The sequence below is a fragment of the Pyrus communis genome, chromosome 7 (assembly GCF_963583255.1).
Source record: "Pyrus communis chromosome 7, drPyrComm1.1, whole genome shotgun sequence".
In the NCBI taxonomy this organism is placed as follows: domain Eukaryota; kingdom Viridiplantae; phylum Streptophyta; class Magnoliopsida; order Rosales; family Rosaceae; genus Pyrus; species Pyrus communis.
Genome location: NC_084809.1, coordinates 13,515,358 through 13,534,081, shown reverse-complemented (window position 1 = coordinate 13,534,081; position 18,724 = coordinate 13,515,358). Strand labels below are relative to the sequence as shown.

The following is an 18,724-nucleotide window of genomic DNA, read 5'->3' as shown; positions in this document are numbered from 1 at the left end:
AAAGCATTTCCATCTTGATTTTGTGCAATCCTCTGGGATAGGGGTTAGTTTTGCAAACAACACATCTTGCAAACTGAGCAACGCACACAATACTCTACGAACATACCGACTGATAGTTTCACTAGACCTAATGAATCTAACTTGCATTGACCTATTTTTATTGTGGTGGGCTAATATGTTAACAAAAGTAGCTACTTGCTCCTCTATTGTAACATGACCATCATCTACCAATCCACCACGAGTTTGTAGTAAATCACATAAAACTGCAAATGCATTCATATCCATTCGTAGCTCCCACAAACAGTTAGTATCACTCAATCACGTGATATGATTTATTTCCTCTCTCCTAACATGAAGTCTAACAAATGTCCTTTGCTCTAAACTAGCTATTTCCCGTTGTCTCCTTTGTTGTTGTCTATACCTCAACAATTGTGCATTCATAGTAAAGACTTGTGCCATTATAATCCAAACGTTCAAAAGAACAAAGAATTGAGTCTCATATTCATCCATACCTTCACATGCAAAAAAATAACACATGAATGAGTGGAGCATCAACATACGCTAAATTCATTTAAGATACTTAGACTTGGTAAAATTAAGCAAACACATACAAGAGCTTCAACACGAAAAAAACCCTAGAAACCATCACAGAGCAAAGCACATCAGGTATATAAACTTGAAAGTGATTTTAAGAAAGAATCAATCACGCAAGCTAAATGTTAGTCTATGGAAGACTCATCAAATTGTGGAGGTCATAATGATAATATAATGTATAATAAAAAGCAAGGCCTAACAACCTATACAACGCAAAATAGTTCACTTGGAGGGTTTGGTTTAGACTAATGAAGTAAGTCATTGAAATTAAAGGAAGTAATAATATATAATGTTTATGGACGTTGCTTTCTTAGCCTGAAACCATTGAGCCATATGATCATCATGAACTCACATGCTCAATGAGAAATATGACAGCAAGGTCCCACACTTTTTGCAAGGGTAATGGTCTACTCAACAACATATCAATTTTTCTCTAACTTCAATTTCTATTCACTTTTCCATCCATCTAAACAATTATGAACACATAAAACCGATGATCATATGGAAAGGAAGAAAATAGAAGGGAGATGGAGTGAAACCTTGAGCAATTTGAACACGCCGATTTTCTTTGGTTGACTCTTGATAAGCCTGTTATAGATAACAAACCTTAAGTTTTTTAGAACAAATAAGATACTGATTGCATAACAAAAAAGTTGACATGAGATTTATATTCACATATCTAGCTCAGTTCCTTCTGCGTGGGGTTAAGGTTTTACGATTCATCAAATATGCACTTCTCAAAACCTAAAACGCATTTCTAAATAATGAATAATATCTCTCCCCCTTAGCCCACCCTCATCTATCCAACTCTATCTCTCTCTTCCCCTAACCCACCACACCCTTCATAATTCGTACTCCCCTCAATCCACCCACATCCATCCAACTCTCTCTCTCTCCCCCTCTCCCCTTAACCCACACACATCCTTCGTATTTATCTCTTTCATATTTCCTTATTTTTAGGTCTGTCTCTTCCTTCTCTGTTCTCTCTAAAACGACCAAGCCGGACTTGCTGGCCAAGTTTCGGCCAAAACTAGATCTCGACCCAATAGAGAAAACTGATCCTCTCATGGTGAGCTTCTTATCTATGTAAGTGGGTTTCTTCAATTTTAACTTTTAGATTTGAAAAATTCTTGAGATTCAGGACTAATTCGGTTTTAAATTGGCATGTTGAAGATTTGGTTAGTGGTTTTGTTTGGGAGATTGAATTCAGGCTGAACTGTAAGAAAGTGGTTCAAATTCTTGGATTTAGGTAAGAACCCGAGAAACCCTAACCGTAAACGTAGCCTTCTTTCTATTTCTAAGAGCTTGGCTTGTTTTTTGTGTGTTTTTATGTGAATTATTTGAAGAGTGGTGAGTTTATATAGGAAAATCTGAACTTTTTGCCTGGAATTTAAGTAGGTACAATTGTATGGAGGAATTGGTTAGAAGAGATTATATGTGTACCAGATCTGGGTTTTTTCAAACCGCACCGGATCTGAATTAGTGTTCTTTTTGCGGCTTGAGTTTATATATTTTCAGATATGAGTTATTGTTTATTATTTATTTTCTGTATGCATGTCACAGTTTACTCACTTGGAGACTTGCTCCTATCGTACACAATTTTCATGTACCTCCCTGTCTCTCTTGTTCTATCCATTTTTGTAGTTCTACATTTGTGTGTTATGTTTGTTGATCAAATTTAATGAATTAGATCGATGGTTTTAATTTTTTATACTAGTCATGACTTTGGCAATGAGAGGTCCAAATGTTGCATATATCATCCAGATTAGCTCGTTTGTGGAGCAAATGGAAAGATAATGTCATAACAATGTTGAATTGTTTTCTTGGATGGAGAGTTGATTGCCCTATTTTTATGTGTTTGGTAATGCAGATACGGGAATGTGACTCTGGTGGAGAATATAGAGAAGATGGTAGGATCTTATCTTCCAGCAGATAAGGGTAGTTTTTGGTTTTGGCATTTAAGATATTTAAGTAGGGTTTCTCTTGCAGTTGTAGAATTTGTTAATTTTGGAAGCATGAATTAAATGTTTGGGATTAACTTACAATGCTTCCTATCAAAACCAATCAAAACCATTCTCTGAATCTAATGTTACAATGTTGTGCACTCTCATTAATAAGCAGATTTTCATCATGATGAATTTTCAGTTTTTCTAAATTTTCAATAACTAAAATTCATGTGGCATTTGGTGTGAATTTTGTCGGATTTGTCTCATTGCATTGTATTGATTTCTTGTATTGTTACCATGCCCATCAATTTTTCCTTTTTAATCCTAACTGTTTTCGCATTCAAGGAAAAGAGGTTTCTTGTTTGATGCCTTGCAGGAGAGCTGTGCTTTTGACAATTGGGGCAAATAAACGTCACTTATGAAGTATGTTTGTTACTTGTTTCATTATTAGCAAATGAACATAAATTTAATTGGTTGCAGTTTTTCACTTTAACTGGTTTCCCATGCCCAACTCTCCAAAATCCATCGGATCACTTCCTTAAGACCATAAACAAAGATTTTGAGCAGGTAAGAAAATCTCTTTGGAAACAAGAAGTCACACAACATGCTAATAAACTTTTAGAAATCTAATAGAACTTTGTAACACGTCACAGGACATTGAGCAAGGCGTAACCACACCAACAGAAGTAGCAATTGATACTCTAATAAGGTCCTATAAAGAATCTGAAACCTTTCAGCAAGTTCAAAGACAAATAGATGAAATGTGTAAACAGGTAAACTAGTAATCAGATTCATAGAAGTAATTATGTATGAACCTTTTTGAATAAAATTTCAAATTGCAGTAGTGACCCCAGGATTAGTGGGGGGCAACATCGACTAACATTAATTCACATGAAATTTAGGACTCTGGTGAAAAATTGGAGAAGAGAAGCCGAGCTGGCTTTCTTACACAATCTCTCGTACTTACAGGAATATCCTTCATGAACATGCATAGAGATCGAGGCTATTACTGGTTGCGCCTGGCTATCTACATCTCCATGACCCTAGGCCTCGATACTATCTGTCATGACCTTGGACATGGTTATAGATCTATTCAGGTAAGTGAGAGAGATATCTCTATATATACTATGTATACAAGGAAATTGTCCCAGTTAATTAGTACATAACATTCGTATTCGTATGTTGCAGGCAAGAGTCTTGCTGCTCACGTACATATCTAGTTTTCTAACTTTCATGATAAGAAGAAGATGACTGGGGCAGTGGAAATGTCAACCACATAAACAGAGAACAAATAAAAAACATTTGAACAATTGGTTTTCACTATAATACCATCAAATTACAAAAGAAGAGAAACCGAAAGCTACACAAAAATAGATCGAACCTGGAACGGAGATGCAAAGCTGAAGATGCTACGGAAAAGGATGAGGAGGAAAGTTCGCAGAGCTGCTACATGGAAGAGTTGCGAAGGGGAGCTACAAAGCTGCTGCACGGAAGAGGATGAGGAGAAAGGTTGCAAAGGGAAGATGCAGAGGTGAAGAGGCTACACGGAAGAAGATGATGAGGAAAGTTGCGAAGGGAAGATGCTGAGGTGAAGAGGAACACAACGGCTGAGAAGAAGAAAAGATAGTTTTTAGGGTTTGTTGTATGATTTTGATGTAAATTTTGAAAAAGACAAAGGGCATTTTTGTCTTAAAATGTTGGAAATTTCTGTCCCACAGACATAGAACAACCCATTCCAGGGGGGAGGTGGAACAAAAAATCATCCAAAACTTGTTTCGTGGAACAGCGCATTCCACACATTTTAGGCGCACCAAACGTGGGATGGAACACCTCGTCCCACTCTGTTTCGTCCCGTCCCGAGTACCAAACGCGACCTAGGTGGCTGCGGCAAGGGTTGTTCTACCCTTGCCGTGGCTTTATCTTTCTCCTCTTCCTCGAGCAACAGCTTTTCGTCCTTCTTTTGACTTGATTTGGAGGTTTGTGGGTTGGTTCCAACCTCCTTGCCACTTCTCAAAGTGATGGCATTGGCGGTTTCAAAACCTCACCTTAGATTGATAATGGTTGAACTAGGCAGTTTTCCTTGTTCTCTAAACTGTCCCATGAACTCTGCTACTTGCCCCATTTGCTTCTTCAATTCATCCACTTCTTTACCTTGATTTTGCATCTCTTTTGGTTTGATTTTGTACTCCCTGCGTCAAAGAGGTGAGTAATTGAATAACTTTATCATTATCCAAAGATGTACCTGAATTGGGTTGGGCCGAATGTGGTTGAGGTTGTATTGGTGCAAATGGCCTTTGAAATATCCCAGGGGGTGGCTGTCGAAATCCTCCTTGTTATTGAGTTTGTTGAGGCTCCCTCCACTTCATGTTTGGGTGATCTCTCCATCCCGGATTATAAATGTTGGCGAATGGATGCCTTGGTTGATTTTGGCCTTGATAGCCCACGGCATTGGCACTTTTCCATCCCCCATTTTCAATCAATTGAGGACATTGATCATTAGAATGTCCTTGCATAGTTCACACGCCACAAACATTTACTCTTTGCACTTTAGATCCATCAACAACCTATGACACAAGAACAGTGAGATTAGCTAATTGAGATTGAATTTCAGAAATTGCACTTACCTCATTCACTTGTTGTTGTTGTGGTGGGTGGTCTCTTCGTCCAACTCCCTTGTATTGTTGTGCATTCAAGGCTCGATTAGCTATTAAGGTCTTCACTTCAACTGGTGTTTTGTCAACCAAAGCACCTCCTGCCGAGGCATCTAACATTTGTCTCTCAATTGGAAGAAATCCTTCGTAGAAATATTGAATTAGAAGCTCTTCTTTCATTTAATGTTGAGGGCATGATACAACTAGAGTCTTCAAACGGTTATAATAGGCTAGAAAGGATTCTCCTTGATTTGTTGAATTCCACTAATCTTCTTCCTCAAAAGAATGACTCTCGAAGTTGGGAAAAATTTCTCTAAGAATGCTCTCTTCATGCTTTCCCAAGAGGTGACGGTTCCATGTGCCAATTCTTATAACCAATCCTTAGCTTTTTCCAAAATAGAGAATGGAAAAGCTTTCATCTTCAAAATATTACCATCCATGTTGATTGGGGTCATGCTTGAACATACCACTTCGAATTCCTTCAAGTGTTTGTTTGGATCTTCCATGGACAGCCCATGGTATTTGGGAATATGATGCAGTAAACTAGACTTCAATTCAAACTCATCAGTCTTGTCTTGAGCTGCCCTAGGATATTGAATGTATAGGGGTACGACATTGTCCAATCCCAAGGATGAAAGCTCCTTGATTGTTCGATTATCTGCATCCATGAGTTGTTCTTCCTCTTCCTCTTCTTCTTCATCAAACTTAGATTCAAATCTAAAACTAGGTGGATTACGTTCTAGCTCCTTCCTCTTTCTTCTCAAAGTTTGCTCAAAATCGTCGTCAAACTCCAAGATATATGCACGAACAGGTTGAGAACTTCGAGTCATAAACTAGTACCTAAACAAAATAAACCAAAACAAAATCAGAAACTAAAACTAAAAGACACGAAAACAAAGGGGGATTAGCAATTTTGCTAATCCCCAGCAACGGCACCAAAAATTTGATGTGATATTTTTTTAACACACAAATTAAATCCTCTTTTTTATAGTTGTAGTATGTGAAAGTAGGGATCGTTCTAGGCTGAGGATTATGAGGGACTGCTAATCTACACAAATTAGACTCAAAAACAGAAAACTAGACTTTATTGACTCAAAACAAACTAGAATGACTCAAAACAGCACAAAACAAGCAAATTGACTCAAAACAGAAACTAAGGGTGACTTTGGATGAATTTTAACTTAACTTTGACTCAAAACACTAAAAGAAATATATTTAAATAAGTTCTAACTAAGTAAACACGAAATATTAAAAGGGGGATTAGTTTTGACGACTTTAAAGTAAAGGCAACAGATTTAAAGACTCTAAACAACTTTGGACGAAATTGGGTGTTTTAATGGGTGATAAGCTAGCTAGAGGGTCCTTCTCCACACATGAACCATATGCATACAAATCGATTTCCAATTATTATTCCAAGAAACCATGAATGACAATGCCCCAAGTTAACCGTGAACTGCACAAATTAAGTTTCAGATTTTCCTAATTTCATTGAATTGGACTCAGCGACGCAACCAAATTATTCTTATCACGTTCCCTATATGAACAGCATGATAGAGATACATATCAAAGATCATTAAGTTATATGAAAATCATAAGCATTGATGAAACATTCGTAACTATGAAAAGCATGATACTCCTGCCAAGAATTTACTTAACACGATCGTGACTAGTGACCTCCACTACTTGCAAATATAAGTTCATAACAATTAGGTGAAATTCCCTTATATTTTAGCATCAAATTCATGCATGCAAACTAAGTGTGCGCCCTCAATCAACATACAAGAATAAGTTATCAACCAAGCAGTTAAGTAAATTGCATTCACGATTTATGAAACAATAACTGGATGTAATTAATTCATATCACATATATGTTCATGGCTTTGAATTCTCCTCTAGCTAAAATGAGTTTAGCTCCTCATGTTCGTAATTAAACAAGTACAATTAAATTTAAACATTGAAAACAAAAGATTGAATACACCTAGAAACGCTCCAACAGTCCAAAAAGTCTTGAATGACAGGTACGACTCCAAGCTATCCTCTCCTTCCTTCCAAAATTACACCACAAAGGTGTTTGGCTCTGAAATTGTGTTATTGTGTGTGATGGATGGGTGGTGTGAATTATTGTGAGATATGGATGAGTAGTTAACCCTTTTGTACAGCAGAATCATTTATTTAAAGGGAAAGGGACATGGCTTTAATTAATTGTTTTGGGAAAGATTTGCACTCCAAATCCACAAGGAAAAAGGCTAATTAAAATCAGAATCCAAGAGAGAAAAGGGAAAGAGAGGTGCGGCAGATCCTAGAAAGAAAGGGAAAGGATTGCACGGCAAGGTAAGGTTTTCTAGAAGGGATAGATGTGGCACCCCTTTAGAAATAGGAATAAGCCTTCTAGAATCATATATTTAAGTGTCCCAATATAATTAGGAATCCCCTTGGCAGCTGGAACTTAAGTAGGAAAAGATTAGGAAAGGATAAGATAAGATAAGGAAGTTTGGCTCATGTTTCCTTCTTTCTTGCTGATTCCTCATCTTTTTTTATCCTGAATTAATTTCTCCATCTCCTTAGCATATTCTTAGCCTTTTTTGAAATTCAAATTCGTCCATCTACCTTGCTCCATGCATGTGATATCCATTCCAAGCCCAAAACTGCTAAATGCACTTTCTTGCCACTTTAGCCAATTGAACCTACAAACACACGAGAATAGCTTAAATCACTATAATAAATAGAAGCTAACTCACTAAATACAAGGAAATAGGCTAACAAAGTCGCATAAATATGCTCCTATCACTTTAGTTTCCATACTTGGTACCACAGTCCAATAGATTGTCTTGAATGGATTGCATATGTACCCATGTAGTCCCATCCTCACAATCTTCCTATTGATAATGTAGTATTGGAAGCACATGTTAGAAATGTCTATCATAAAGAGGATAACACAACTACATGTGCTTATTCCTTTGTTGAATGAACAAACGAACTCAAGAAGATTAGCACAAAGACATGGACACTTTAAGTGCCATAATTCTTCACTTACAAATTTTTGTATGATGAAGTAAGAGTTGTTCTAAAGAACCCTTAGTTAAAACGAACACTAGTGTTTATCTCTTTGTTAAATGAACAAGGAACTGGAGAAGTAAGCACAAGGGCATTGACACTTTATGTGCCATGATTTTTCACTTACAAATTGTTGTATGAATAAATGAGAGTTGCATTGAACAACTCTTGAATGTTTGTAATCCTGTTTGGAACAAGATAGTTGTTAAAGAACAATATTCCAATATGGAGAATGATGATTTTGAATCATTGAGTGTTAAATTGTTAAACCACTTCACTAGATGGAAACTAGGCAACGACTTCACGTTTATGTCCCTATCCAAATGATTCGCTAAGTTTATTGTAAACTATATAGTGAACAATTATCACACGCTCTCCAAAATATTGGATGTGTATAACATAAATGAAATAATAAGTTTAAAGAGAGACAGTGGGAGTTTAGGGACCATGACTATTGTAGTCATAAGAGAAGTCAACTAAAGAAGGCAAAATATCTCCAAGAGAACAACCTTTCTTTTTGAAATGATGGACATTAGAAGGGGTATTTGCAAGAATTATCTTGCAAGTGTCGAGAACACACCTTCAATGGTACTATAAATTGTTCATAGTTGGTTCTTTTCCTTGAATGTTTGATTATGTACTAGTAACTATGCTTGTAATCATTGTAAAAGATTGACTAGTAAGAAGTAGAAGATTAATGAGAGAAGGGAAAGTGCTTCACATTCGGAACATGAATAAAGATATACATCTCTGCGAAAGCATTTGGTACTTACTTCCTTATATGAACTACAAAGAAATTGGAAAAACAAACATTGTCTTTACATTCCAATTTTAATAAGGAACTTATCCTATCACTATAGTTTTAAGAGATGGATGGATTGTCTTGTTTAACAAAACATTGCTCATTATTATGAATAATTGGATTATTGTAATCAAATTGGTTGTCTCTACATAGTAGAGATGATGTGGTAGTGTTAACTGTTTAGAATAAAATGATGCATAAAGCCCAAAAGAATACAAAGAAATGACTTAACCCTACTGAGGTGTGACACCTTGAAAACATTAATTACAAGTTGCCTTTAGATGGATGCTTTGGATCATTAGATCCGGATCCAATGCCTTCTTGTTAAACTTGTATAAAGGCGAAATGTTTGAATATTTATTCTTTTGGAAAGAAAAAATAGTCACAAAAATGTTAAGGTTAATTCACCTAGATATTAGTGGTATTTGTCCACAACATAACACTGCTCATGTTATGTGACGTTCACCGAAGATCACTCTCAGTGGGACTATCGTGTATTTTGAATAAACACAAGTCTGAATACTTTGCAAAAGGTTTCAAAGAATTCAAGAATGTAAGTTGATGAGTAAGACGTCTAAAGTATTTATCTCCTTAGATTTGATCAAAGGAAAATGAACACTTTAGAAGAGTTTACTTGAAAGGTATCAAGGAAAATAGCATCATATGATAATGGATTTCTCTATTAGGATAAGAACAAACTCTAATTAGATATAGTTTGTTAAATATTGTCAAATTACCTATATCTAGAATATGTACCTCTAAGACAATGTGATTGTCTGTTAAAGTGTCTTCCAAAATGTTTCACAACTCCATCAAATGTAGTTGGGAAGAAAGACAAGTCTTAACCAAGTTGAGATTTGGGGTTGTCATGCATATGTCAATTGACTTAATACATGTGTGCTAATAAGCAATGCTTGTTTGAGCACAATCTTGTGGGATATCCTTAAATTAACCTTTGGATATCACTTCTATAGTCCAACTAACAAAGGTTGTTTATCGCGTAGTTCATTATAATCATACGAATAGGATTTGCCTAAGATAGAGCAAATGAACGAGAGATAGAATTCAAGGAATGAGTTGTTTGAGAAGGCCACAGCTAAATGATGATTCAACGTTTGGACATAGTATGGGCTTCCAAAACCATTATCAAGATAGCCTTGATGATATATTTCTAAGACCAGAAATTAGAAGATTTGTAAGTTGTTGAGATCCATCCATCATGAATCTAAGGGCTGGTTTGGTATTGCTGTGCTTTGAAAAAAAAAGTTTCTTCTGTTGTGCTGTGAGAATAAGCAGCTGTGAAATAAAGCAACAGAGTGTTTGGTAAATTTTTTTGTAAAAGTGCTTTTGAAAAAAAAAACAGTATTATAGTGTTTGGTAAACTTTTATGTAAAACAGATGTGATAAAAAGCCAGTTTTTCAAAGCTGGATTTTGCAGCTTCTTGTTTTTGGCTTTTTTTCACCCAAAACTATGAGAAAAAGCTGAAGCTGAATGTTTACCAAACACAAAAACAGCTCCCAGCTTTTTTTTATACCAGCTTTTTTTAGAATCACCTCAGTACCAAACCAAGCCTAAGCAAGCTAGTGAGGGCTATAAGCATTTCATAAGAAAATATTAAATCATTTGGTTTCTTGTAAGGATGTGAATGAATCCTTTGTTTGCTAGGTTTATAAAAGATTAGTGAGAGTTAATCATGTTCCTAAATTTGAACATATATATACGATATATTAAATTTTCGAAATGAACAGAATTATTCTTCAATAAAGTTATTACTTTAAGCATTCTATAATGATAGGATGTATGTGTTGGAGACATTTTCTATAGACTTAGGATAGAAATCTATAATGACAGATTTTAGGGTATTATTGGATTATCTCAAATCCCTATTGATAGACAAAAGATGCTAGGAAGTTTCTCAAGTGATAAATTTCAAAAGAAGGACAATTCCAGACGGATTAAGAAGTTGCTCTTCTTAAAGGGAGTGTGTCATTTGACTCCCAAATAAACATAGTGCGTAAATAGAGTCCTGTATGCATACACAGAAATGTGATTTATGTATTTCATATAGTATGAAAAACATTGATATGAATTCTACCTAGAACGGTACAAGATGATATCAATGCAAGCCCAGGATCAAAACTATGGCAAATGTCAAGTAAGTCCTTAAGTACTTAAGAAATGCTAAAGGATAGGTTCCTCAAGAATGAGGAAGATTTAGAGTAGTTAATGGAAACGTAAACGTATTAGATTATGAATCCAATATCACATCCATAATTGGATATCTCTTTATTATATAGAGACAATTGGATATCTCTTTATTAAGACTAAAGAGATAATTAAATGGAAACACTAAAAGTAGTTACTATAGTGTTGATTATGAATGTAAAATATATTGCCATACAGAAGCTTACAACAATTTGTTTGGATGGGAAAGTTCATTTATGAACTCTTCATTTAGTTCTAACCAGAAAGCGTCATTAGCGCTCCCCACTACAACACTAATAAGGCGATAGCTCAAGCTAGGGAATCAAGGTCTCATCAAGATCTCATCAAGATCCAAACACTATTGAGAAACTGAACCATATGATTAAGAATCATGTATAATGGTGACGTTGTTAATCTCAAGATTGTTTCTGTGGATAACATATATATATATCCACCAACTAGGCCTATTACTCAGCTATTTGTTAAATGACTTCAGAAGAGGTGTTATCACTAACCACACAACTAAATGGCTCTATTGCAAGTGGGAGATTGTTGGAAATATGCCTCGAGATCAACAAATCCGAGGGTTAAACATCATTGAAGAGTACCAGAGGTAATTTCTTGTTTTCATGCACACGCAACAAATGCAAAGCTTCATCATTACTAACTTTATGGCACCCATGTCTAAATCTAAAACGTCTCCACTACATTGTAAAGAATCGGATCACCACACGAAATTAGAAGACTAAATGGCACATATTCCAACTTACTCCAAAAGGCATAGTCTTTAGATAACTATCCATCCTCAAGGGGAAAAGTTGCCTTTCAGATACATAGTTGGGGGCAATTATGGGACCATGATTTTTCAGGGCCCAAGTAAGGTTAATCAAAATGACGTTACCTTAGAAGTCCGGTATGGACTTAATAGCTCCAAATCGAGCTGGATTAGACAGAGTACCGGTGCCACCATCACCTTGTTCTGGGCAATAGGCGAAGTCTAAACGACTCTGCTACAATGAATATGCTTGTTTTGCAAGACATAAGATCTGATCTAGATATGGACACAATCAGATTCGTCATAAGTCTTAAAGTTCCTACAATCTAAGAATTGGCGTGCACTACAAGTAATCATAACTCCTAAAATGGTGTAATTTCTACTTCTAAATATCTTCTAGTATTTTTTTAGCTTGTTCATGTCTCTCTCCCAACAATATAAATACACCTATCTAAGGTTCATCTCGAGTAATACAATCTCAATACTCTAATTCTCTTACCCATTGCTTGAGTCTAAAACTGCTTACTAACTTGACCAGTCAAAGAGCCTTTGGCTGACACACACATACAACCCCCCTCCCCCCCTGGGCCCTAGTCTTAAGCTTGCTCACGGTTGTTCTCTATTTTCCAGGTTACTTGACTTTATGCCTCCACCATCTGTGATGGTGCACAAATTTGGTTCCAATAGGAAACTAAGTTTTTTTATTTCAAAAAAAAAAAATAGAGATCAACCATAAACCACCCACTAATGTGGGGGTGGGGGAGGGGCTAGGGGTGGGCATGGTTTAAGCCGAACCCAAATTTGGAGGGACCAGACTAAACTCATTTTAAAATGCAACAAGGTGGGCCAAGCCAAGTATAGGAATTATGAGCGTTGGGCATGTTCTTCAGTGTAGTCATGAGCTTGATAAATTCTAGTTTTTGAATTATTCTTCGTATCTTGGTATCTTCTACAATCATGTTTGTGGATGCAAATTTCCGCCTTCTTCTCCTTTGACGAAAATGGACCTGCAAAATAATAACACCTAAGATTATGGCCAAGAGCCTCACGCGCCCATAATGAATAGGGGGCTTTGGCTGAAGAATCTCCAATGCCAAAGTTGGAATTTTAGAGAGAAAGTATTTAGGGATTGTTAGGGAGAGATTGGACTTAGGTTTGTGGAGAAATATGGGGCTATATATAGGGGTGTGGCCAGCCTTATTTGGAGAAATAAGGACCGACCACTTATGGTGGAATTCTAGCTCTAATTGCAAGATATTATGTCAAATAATATCTTGCAATTAATTTGGTAATTAATCCCAATTTGAAAAGAATAATTGGGAGTTACCTTGTGGGTGAGGATTTGATGAGGAGTGAGGAGAGGGTTTTGAATAAATACCATTTTGATCACGTTTGACCTCGATTGAGCCATTATTGTCTGTTGCATGCGCATGAGAATTAGGGGTGGGCATAAAAACCGTCAAACCGCAAAACCGCATCGAACCGTAAGAAAAAAAACCGAAAAAAACCGTGTTGACCGGAAAAGTCAACTTTGAGTGAAAAACCGAACCGAACCGTTCAAACCAGTTCCGGTTCCGGTTTCGAATGACCAAGAACCGGCCGAACCGAACCGAACCGTTTTATTAATAATAAATAAATAAATTATATATACACACACATGTCATGGTATAATAGGTTGAAAAATTGTGTACAGGAGCTGCTGCTTCTTGCTTGCTCTCTGAAGTCTGAAAACTTGCAATTTGTTTCATCATTTTTTTGTTTGTTGACTGATTGACCAGTGCATATGTATTTTAGTTGTCTCTTTTTGTTGACTTGGTGCCACTACCAAAGACATTTGTATTAAAAAAGATGTATTGTATGCAACTTTATGTAATCAGTTTTAGAAGATGTATTTGAATGCATAATGATTTGGTGTTCAAATAATTTATTATTAGGAACCGTAAACCGGCAAGAACCGAATCGGAACCGGTGTAGACCGAACCGTAATGTTCTAGTCATAAATTTAAGTGGAACCGCACCGAATCGAACCGTTAATATATTTCGGTTCCGGTTCCAATTTAGGGGTGGAACCGCACCGAACCGCACCGTGCCCACCCCTAATGAGAATCCCAGTGTACCTCAAGGGTAATTTTATCTTTTTACCCAAGAGTCCACGTGTCGCCTCCATAATTTTCTTGATATTTTTTGCTCCACACAAGATGATGCACGTCATCATGATGCTTCAAATTGCCCATTGTTCCACAATCAAGCAACTTCTCTAATGATTACCTAACGAGCTTGGAGGATACCAAAACACTTATTCACATCTTTCATATACCCCTTTTGTTGTGCTACAAAGTGTTTTTCGTTCTCTGTGTCATTTGACATGGTCTTGCAAAAATGGTCCATAATGGGTTAATTTCATTAACTAAATAGTATGCTCCTGAGTACATTGTACCGTTGATTTCATACGCAATTTAAGGCGACTCTCCTCTCAACACATCAAAACAAGCGATGAACCAAGAACATTTAGGTCATTTTGAGATCCTAGTACACCAAAGAAGCAATGCAAAATGTATGTATCAAATGATGCCATTACCTCTAAAATGACACTTTTTGTAGTGTTTCAATTTTCGTAATCTCCTTGCCATGAACTTGGGCAATTTTTCCACTACCGAAACCTCAACAATCAGCTTTTTAAAGGTACTCTACAGTATATAGTGAAGAACTTATCAAGGTAATCTAGTACAATGGATCTCTCCATCTTCTTGATCTCATCAACTGTGTCTGCAGCTGGCCTATAAGCAAGTATAGGGCAGCCATCATTTTTTGCTTTAGAAGAAGACCTAAAGCATGTTCATGATCCTTCTTTTGAACAAAATAATTACCATAGTTGCAAACAGCAGCTATGATGTTGTTGAACAAATATGGTGATCCTAAATCTTTTACAAAAATAATTTTTTGGGTAAAAACTATTTGGAATAAAGTAATCTTCCAAGACATTCTTACCTCGGTTTCCCTCACATAAGTTGAGGTTCGGCGCACAATCGGTTGTTAAACCACCTGTTTCTTGGTTGTGTTGATCGATTGATGATATCCCTTGCACAATTTGATGAGTTGATGCTTCTCTATGCATTTGGTGTTGGGCACGTCTTCTTCTTCATTCTTCATCTTCTCGCTCGTTTTCTTGCTCGACTCTCTTGCAACCTCCTTAGGTTAGACATTGTTGAAAGAACTTACTTTTCTAAACATCTATGAATGAGATGAGTAGAGGGGATGGAAGAGGCTTAGTGTTAGTAAATATGGTGGTTTGAAGGGTTTTTTATGGAGAAATATGAGGAAATCAGAATATTAGATAAAGACATGTGGCACTACGTGAATGGTTGAGAATCTTATCAAAAATCTAAGTGCATGTATTAATGAATGATGACATATGGCACAATGGGAGTGATTGAAATCTCATAAAAAATCTAAAGGGATGATGACATGTGGAAGATGAGGCCAACAAAGCATAAAAAAATGAAGACATACATATATTTGTCAGTAGTAATTGACCTTACTTTTACCCTTTCTAAATAGGTGGAGTTGCACAAAAGCGAGTTCAAAGTTAATAGTAACGGCAATTTACATGCCCTTGCACTTGCCTTGTCCTTACCTTCATAAAATGGATCGACTTGCTCTAGAGCAACTCTATCATTGCTTGTTGCCTTGGGGATAGGCAACCAAATCCACTCCCCCTCCCAAAACACTTCAACCCACTTGGATAATTGGGCTTAAGGCGAGCTCGATGGAGAAGTCAGATAATAATCGATTGGTCTAACGCCCTGTCTATGTTATGCAAGACTCTACAATTTAAATTATTAAAAACTTAAAAAAAATAAAAATAAAAATTGTAGAAAATTATAAAAAATTAATTACTTAAAAACATAAAAAAATTATAATTTTTTTCCATAACTAACCATGTTCTTCCACTTTACATAACATTTTAATATTTTTAAATACTTTCAACCAATATTTTATTATTATCCAAAGTTAAAAATAAAGTTATCTTTTATTATTTTATTATTAAATAAAAATTACTAATATTTTAATACAAATTGCTTAGGCTATACAGTTTAGGCGTGGAGATGGACTTGAACAGTTGCTATTCACTGTAGACAATTACTGTTCATTTAAGGGGATTGAGTTGTCCATTGCCCAGGGGGCATTACAACACTGGAAGTGCTCTAAGACCATCTCCAACTCATGGGATAGAGCTTAAAATATAAGCTTTAAACTCCCCCCAATCATCTCCAACCATTGGGTTAAAATAAATAAAATATATCTTTAATGTAGATTCCCCCATAAATTAAGTCTGGCTTAAATTATTCTGGACTCACAAAGCTGTCATATTTCAATCATTTTTTTTGTGTTGTTTTACTTATAATCGAAAGGCTATGATCAAATGAGATCAAATCTTACGGTAAAAAAAAAAAATATTTGACGCTTCAAAATTAAATCTAACATTGAAAATAATCTCAGACTAAAATTTTAGGCTATAACTATTAAAAAAGAAAAACAGTTTCTAGATTATGACTTAAAATTTTAAGCTTTATCCTCAAGAGGTGGAGATGGTATATAGGTACATTTTGAATAAATTTACCTTAAACCGTACGACGTGTTCAGAGAAGTCAGTCACACTACTGAATGAGTATTTATCAAATATAGCAAAAAATTAACCCTTAATTTCAAAAATGTCACTTTTTACAAAAACTTTCAAATATATCCAATATTCACTTAAATAGATACAGATACCCTCAAATTTAACAATCAAATAAATTAAAGGTTTTTTTAACCAAAATGGTTCATGACATTGACACAACTCCTTAATATTGTCCTTAACAATGAAAATCAATTGTAGTGTCCTTGAATTTGTATATTGTGAATCATTTTAGTCTTTCTTTGAATTTGTCCTTCATGATCACCGTGAAAAATTTGTCAATTGCTCTATTAGTACAATGATGTGGTGCCACGTGAGCTCACAAATACAATCATATAATGACTGTGGATTAACTTTCAAAACTTTTTTTATATTTAAAACTAAAAATAATATTAGTAAGAAAAATAATAAAAATTATAAATAAAAAAAGAAGTCGTCTTCTTCATTTGGTGGGTAAATCCAACAAACATGCCCAAATCAAAAATCCCTAACCCACCTAAATCCTTATTCTCTCACAATCCAAACCATCCACCTTCCAATCCAAATTTCCGCACACTGAGATAAATTTAGTGGTTCTTTCTTAAAATTGTCCTTTTTCAATTGGGTTCAATGATTATAGAGAATTGATGCGATTCGGAAAGAGTTTATGCGTCCATGAATTGGCAGCCCGCCGGGGGGCGGGGCGCTAAGACTCGGTTCGTGGGAAGAAAGAAAGCGTTGAAGGCATGATTGAAATTTTGCTGCTCCCACTTGCGATAACAACAGCGGCCAGTGATGAGGGGGTCGAAAGGGATAGGGTTATAGGGGTGAAGTGTAGAAGCAAAGGTGAGTTGGACCGAAGCTTGAGGCAACAATAGCTAAAATGCCTTTAATTTATTTTATTGTTAAATTTAAGAGTATTTGTGTCTATTTAAGTGAAATTTTAAATATATTTAAAAGTTTATATAAAAACTGACATTTTTTAAATTAAGGGTTAATTTTTTGTTATATTCGATAAATATAGCAAACAGAAGCGCAAAACAGAACGACCTTGACCCTATATAGTCCCACTTCTCCGCCTCCGCCAAAACCCTAAATCGCAAACAGAAGCGCGCTAACACACAGAGCAGCAGCATCACCGATCAGCCATGGGTACGTGGTCCGCATTTTTTTTCCCTTTTTTATGTGGATTTTCTCGATTTTTGATTGTTCTGCAACGGTGGGTGAGTGCTGTGCAGGCAAGGTTCACGGATCGCTCGCACGTGCCGGGAAGGTTAGGGGTCAGACTCCGAAGGTGGCGAAGCAAGACAAGAAGAAGAAGCCCAGAGGCCGCGCCCACAAAAGGCTGCAGTACAACAGGAGATTCGTCACAGCCGGTAAGCTCATCGCTCTCACTTTCACACATTAAATACTTCATGATTTTTTGGGATTAGGGTTTCTTTGGATTTGATAAATTAGTTCAATTGAAGTCTCTGGGTGTTGAAATTTTGAAATGTGATGTTGATTTTTTTTAGTTCTAATGCGTTTGAGGTGCTAAAGGTTGGTAATTTGGATGGTGCTGATAATTTCTGGTTCGATTTGCAGTTGTTGGATTCGGGAAGAAGAGGGGGCCGAACTCTTCCGAGAAGTAAGGTTGCTCTGTGAGGACTTTTACTGGTTTTTAATGAGGGATTAGTTTCATTTTAAATATGGATTGTGAAATTTTGTAGCAGTTCGATTAGCTACTGGTTATGTTTAACTTGTACCCTTTAGGAGCACTCTCTATGATATTCAGATTGGGAAATGCTTATTAATATGTTCTACTTTTGACCACATGATTGTTTGGTACTGGTCTTTGATTTTAAGCTCTGATTTGCTCATGCCTTGTTGTTTCGTTGTTATAATTGGTTTTGGATCACTAATGCCACCTTTTTATGATCCTACTAGAAATTACTGTTATTCTTGTTTACGAGAGGGTTAAGAGATTAAGGAGTTGTTTGTTTGTTTAGAAATCTTAAGTTAAGTGATAATGTGTTTAGATTTCGGTTGTTTTCTCCCTT

The 18,724-nt window shown here is 36.0% G+C and overlaps 1 protein-coding gene and 1 long non-coding RNA gene across 2 annotated transcripts; both read left to right on the top strand.

Moving 5' to 3' along the window:
* Positions 1 to 1,540: 1,540 nt before the first annotated feature.
* Positions 1,541 to 2,945, top strand: LOC137738771 (uncharacterized). Its single transcript, XR_011069055.1, has 3 exons — positions 1,541 to 1,663; positions 1,768 to 1,843; positions 2,465 to 2,945. It is a non-coding gene; the product is annotated as an uncharacterized lncRNA (long non-coding RNA).
* Positions 2,946 to 17,698: 14,753 nt separating this feature from the next.
* On the top strand, positions 17,699 to 18,497 carry LOC137740389 (small ribosomal subunit protein eS30z/eS30y/eS30x). Its single transcript, XM_068480265.1, has 3 exons — positions 17,699 to 17,837; positions 17,924 to 18,061; positions 18,270 to 18,497. The coding sequence occupies exons 1-3, from the start codon at positions 17,834 to 17,836 to the stop codon at positions 18,314 to 18,316; spliced, it is 189 nt and encodes a 62-aa protein (XP_068336366.1). The 5' UTR covers positions 17,699 to 17,833; the 3' UTR covers positions 18,317 to 18,497.
* The last annotated feature ends 227 nt before the right edge of the window (positions 18,498 to 18,724 follow it).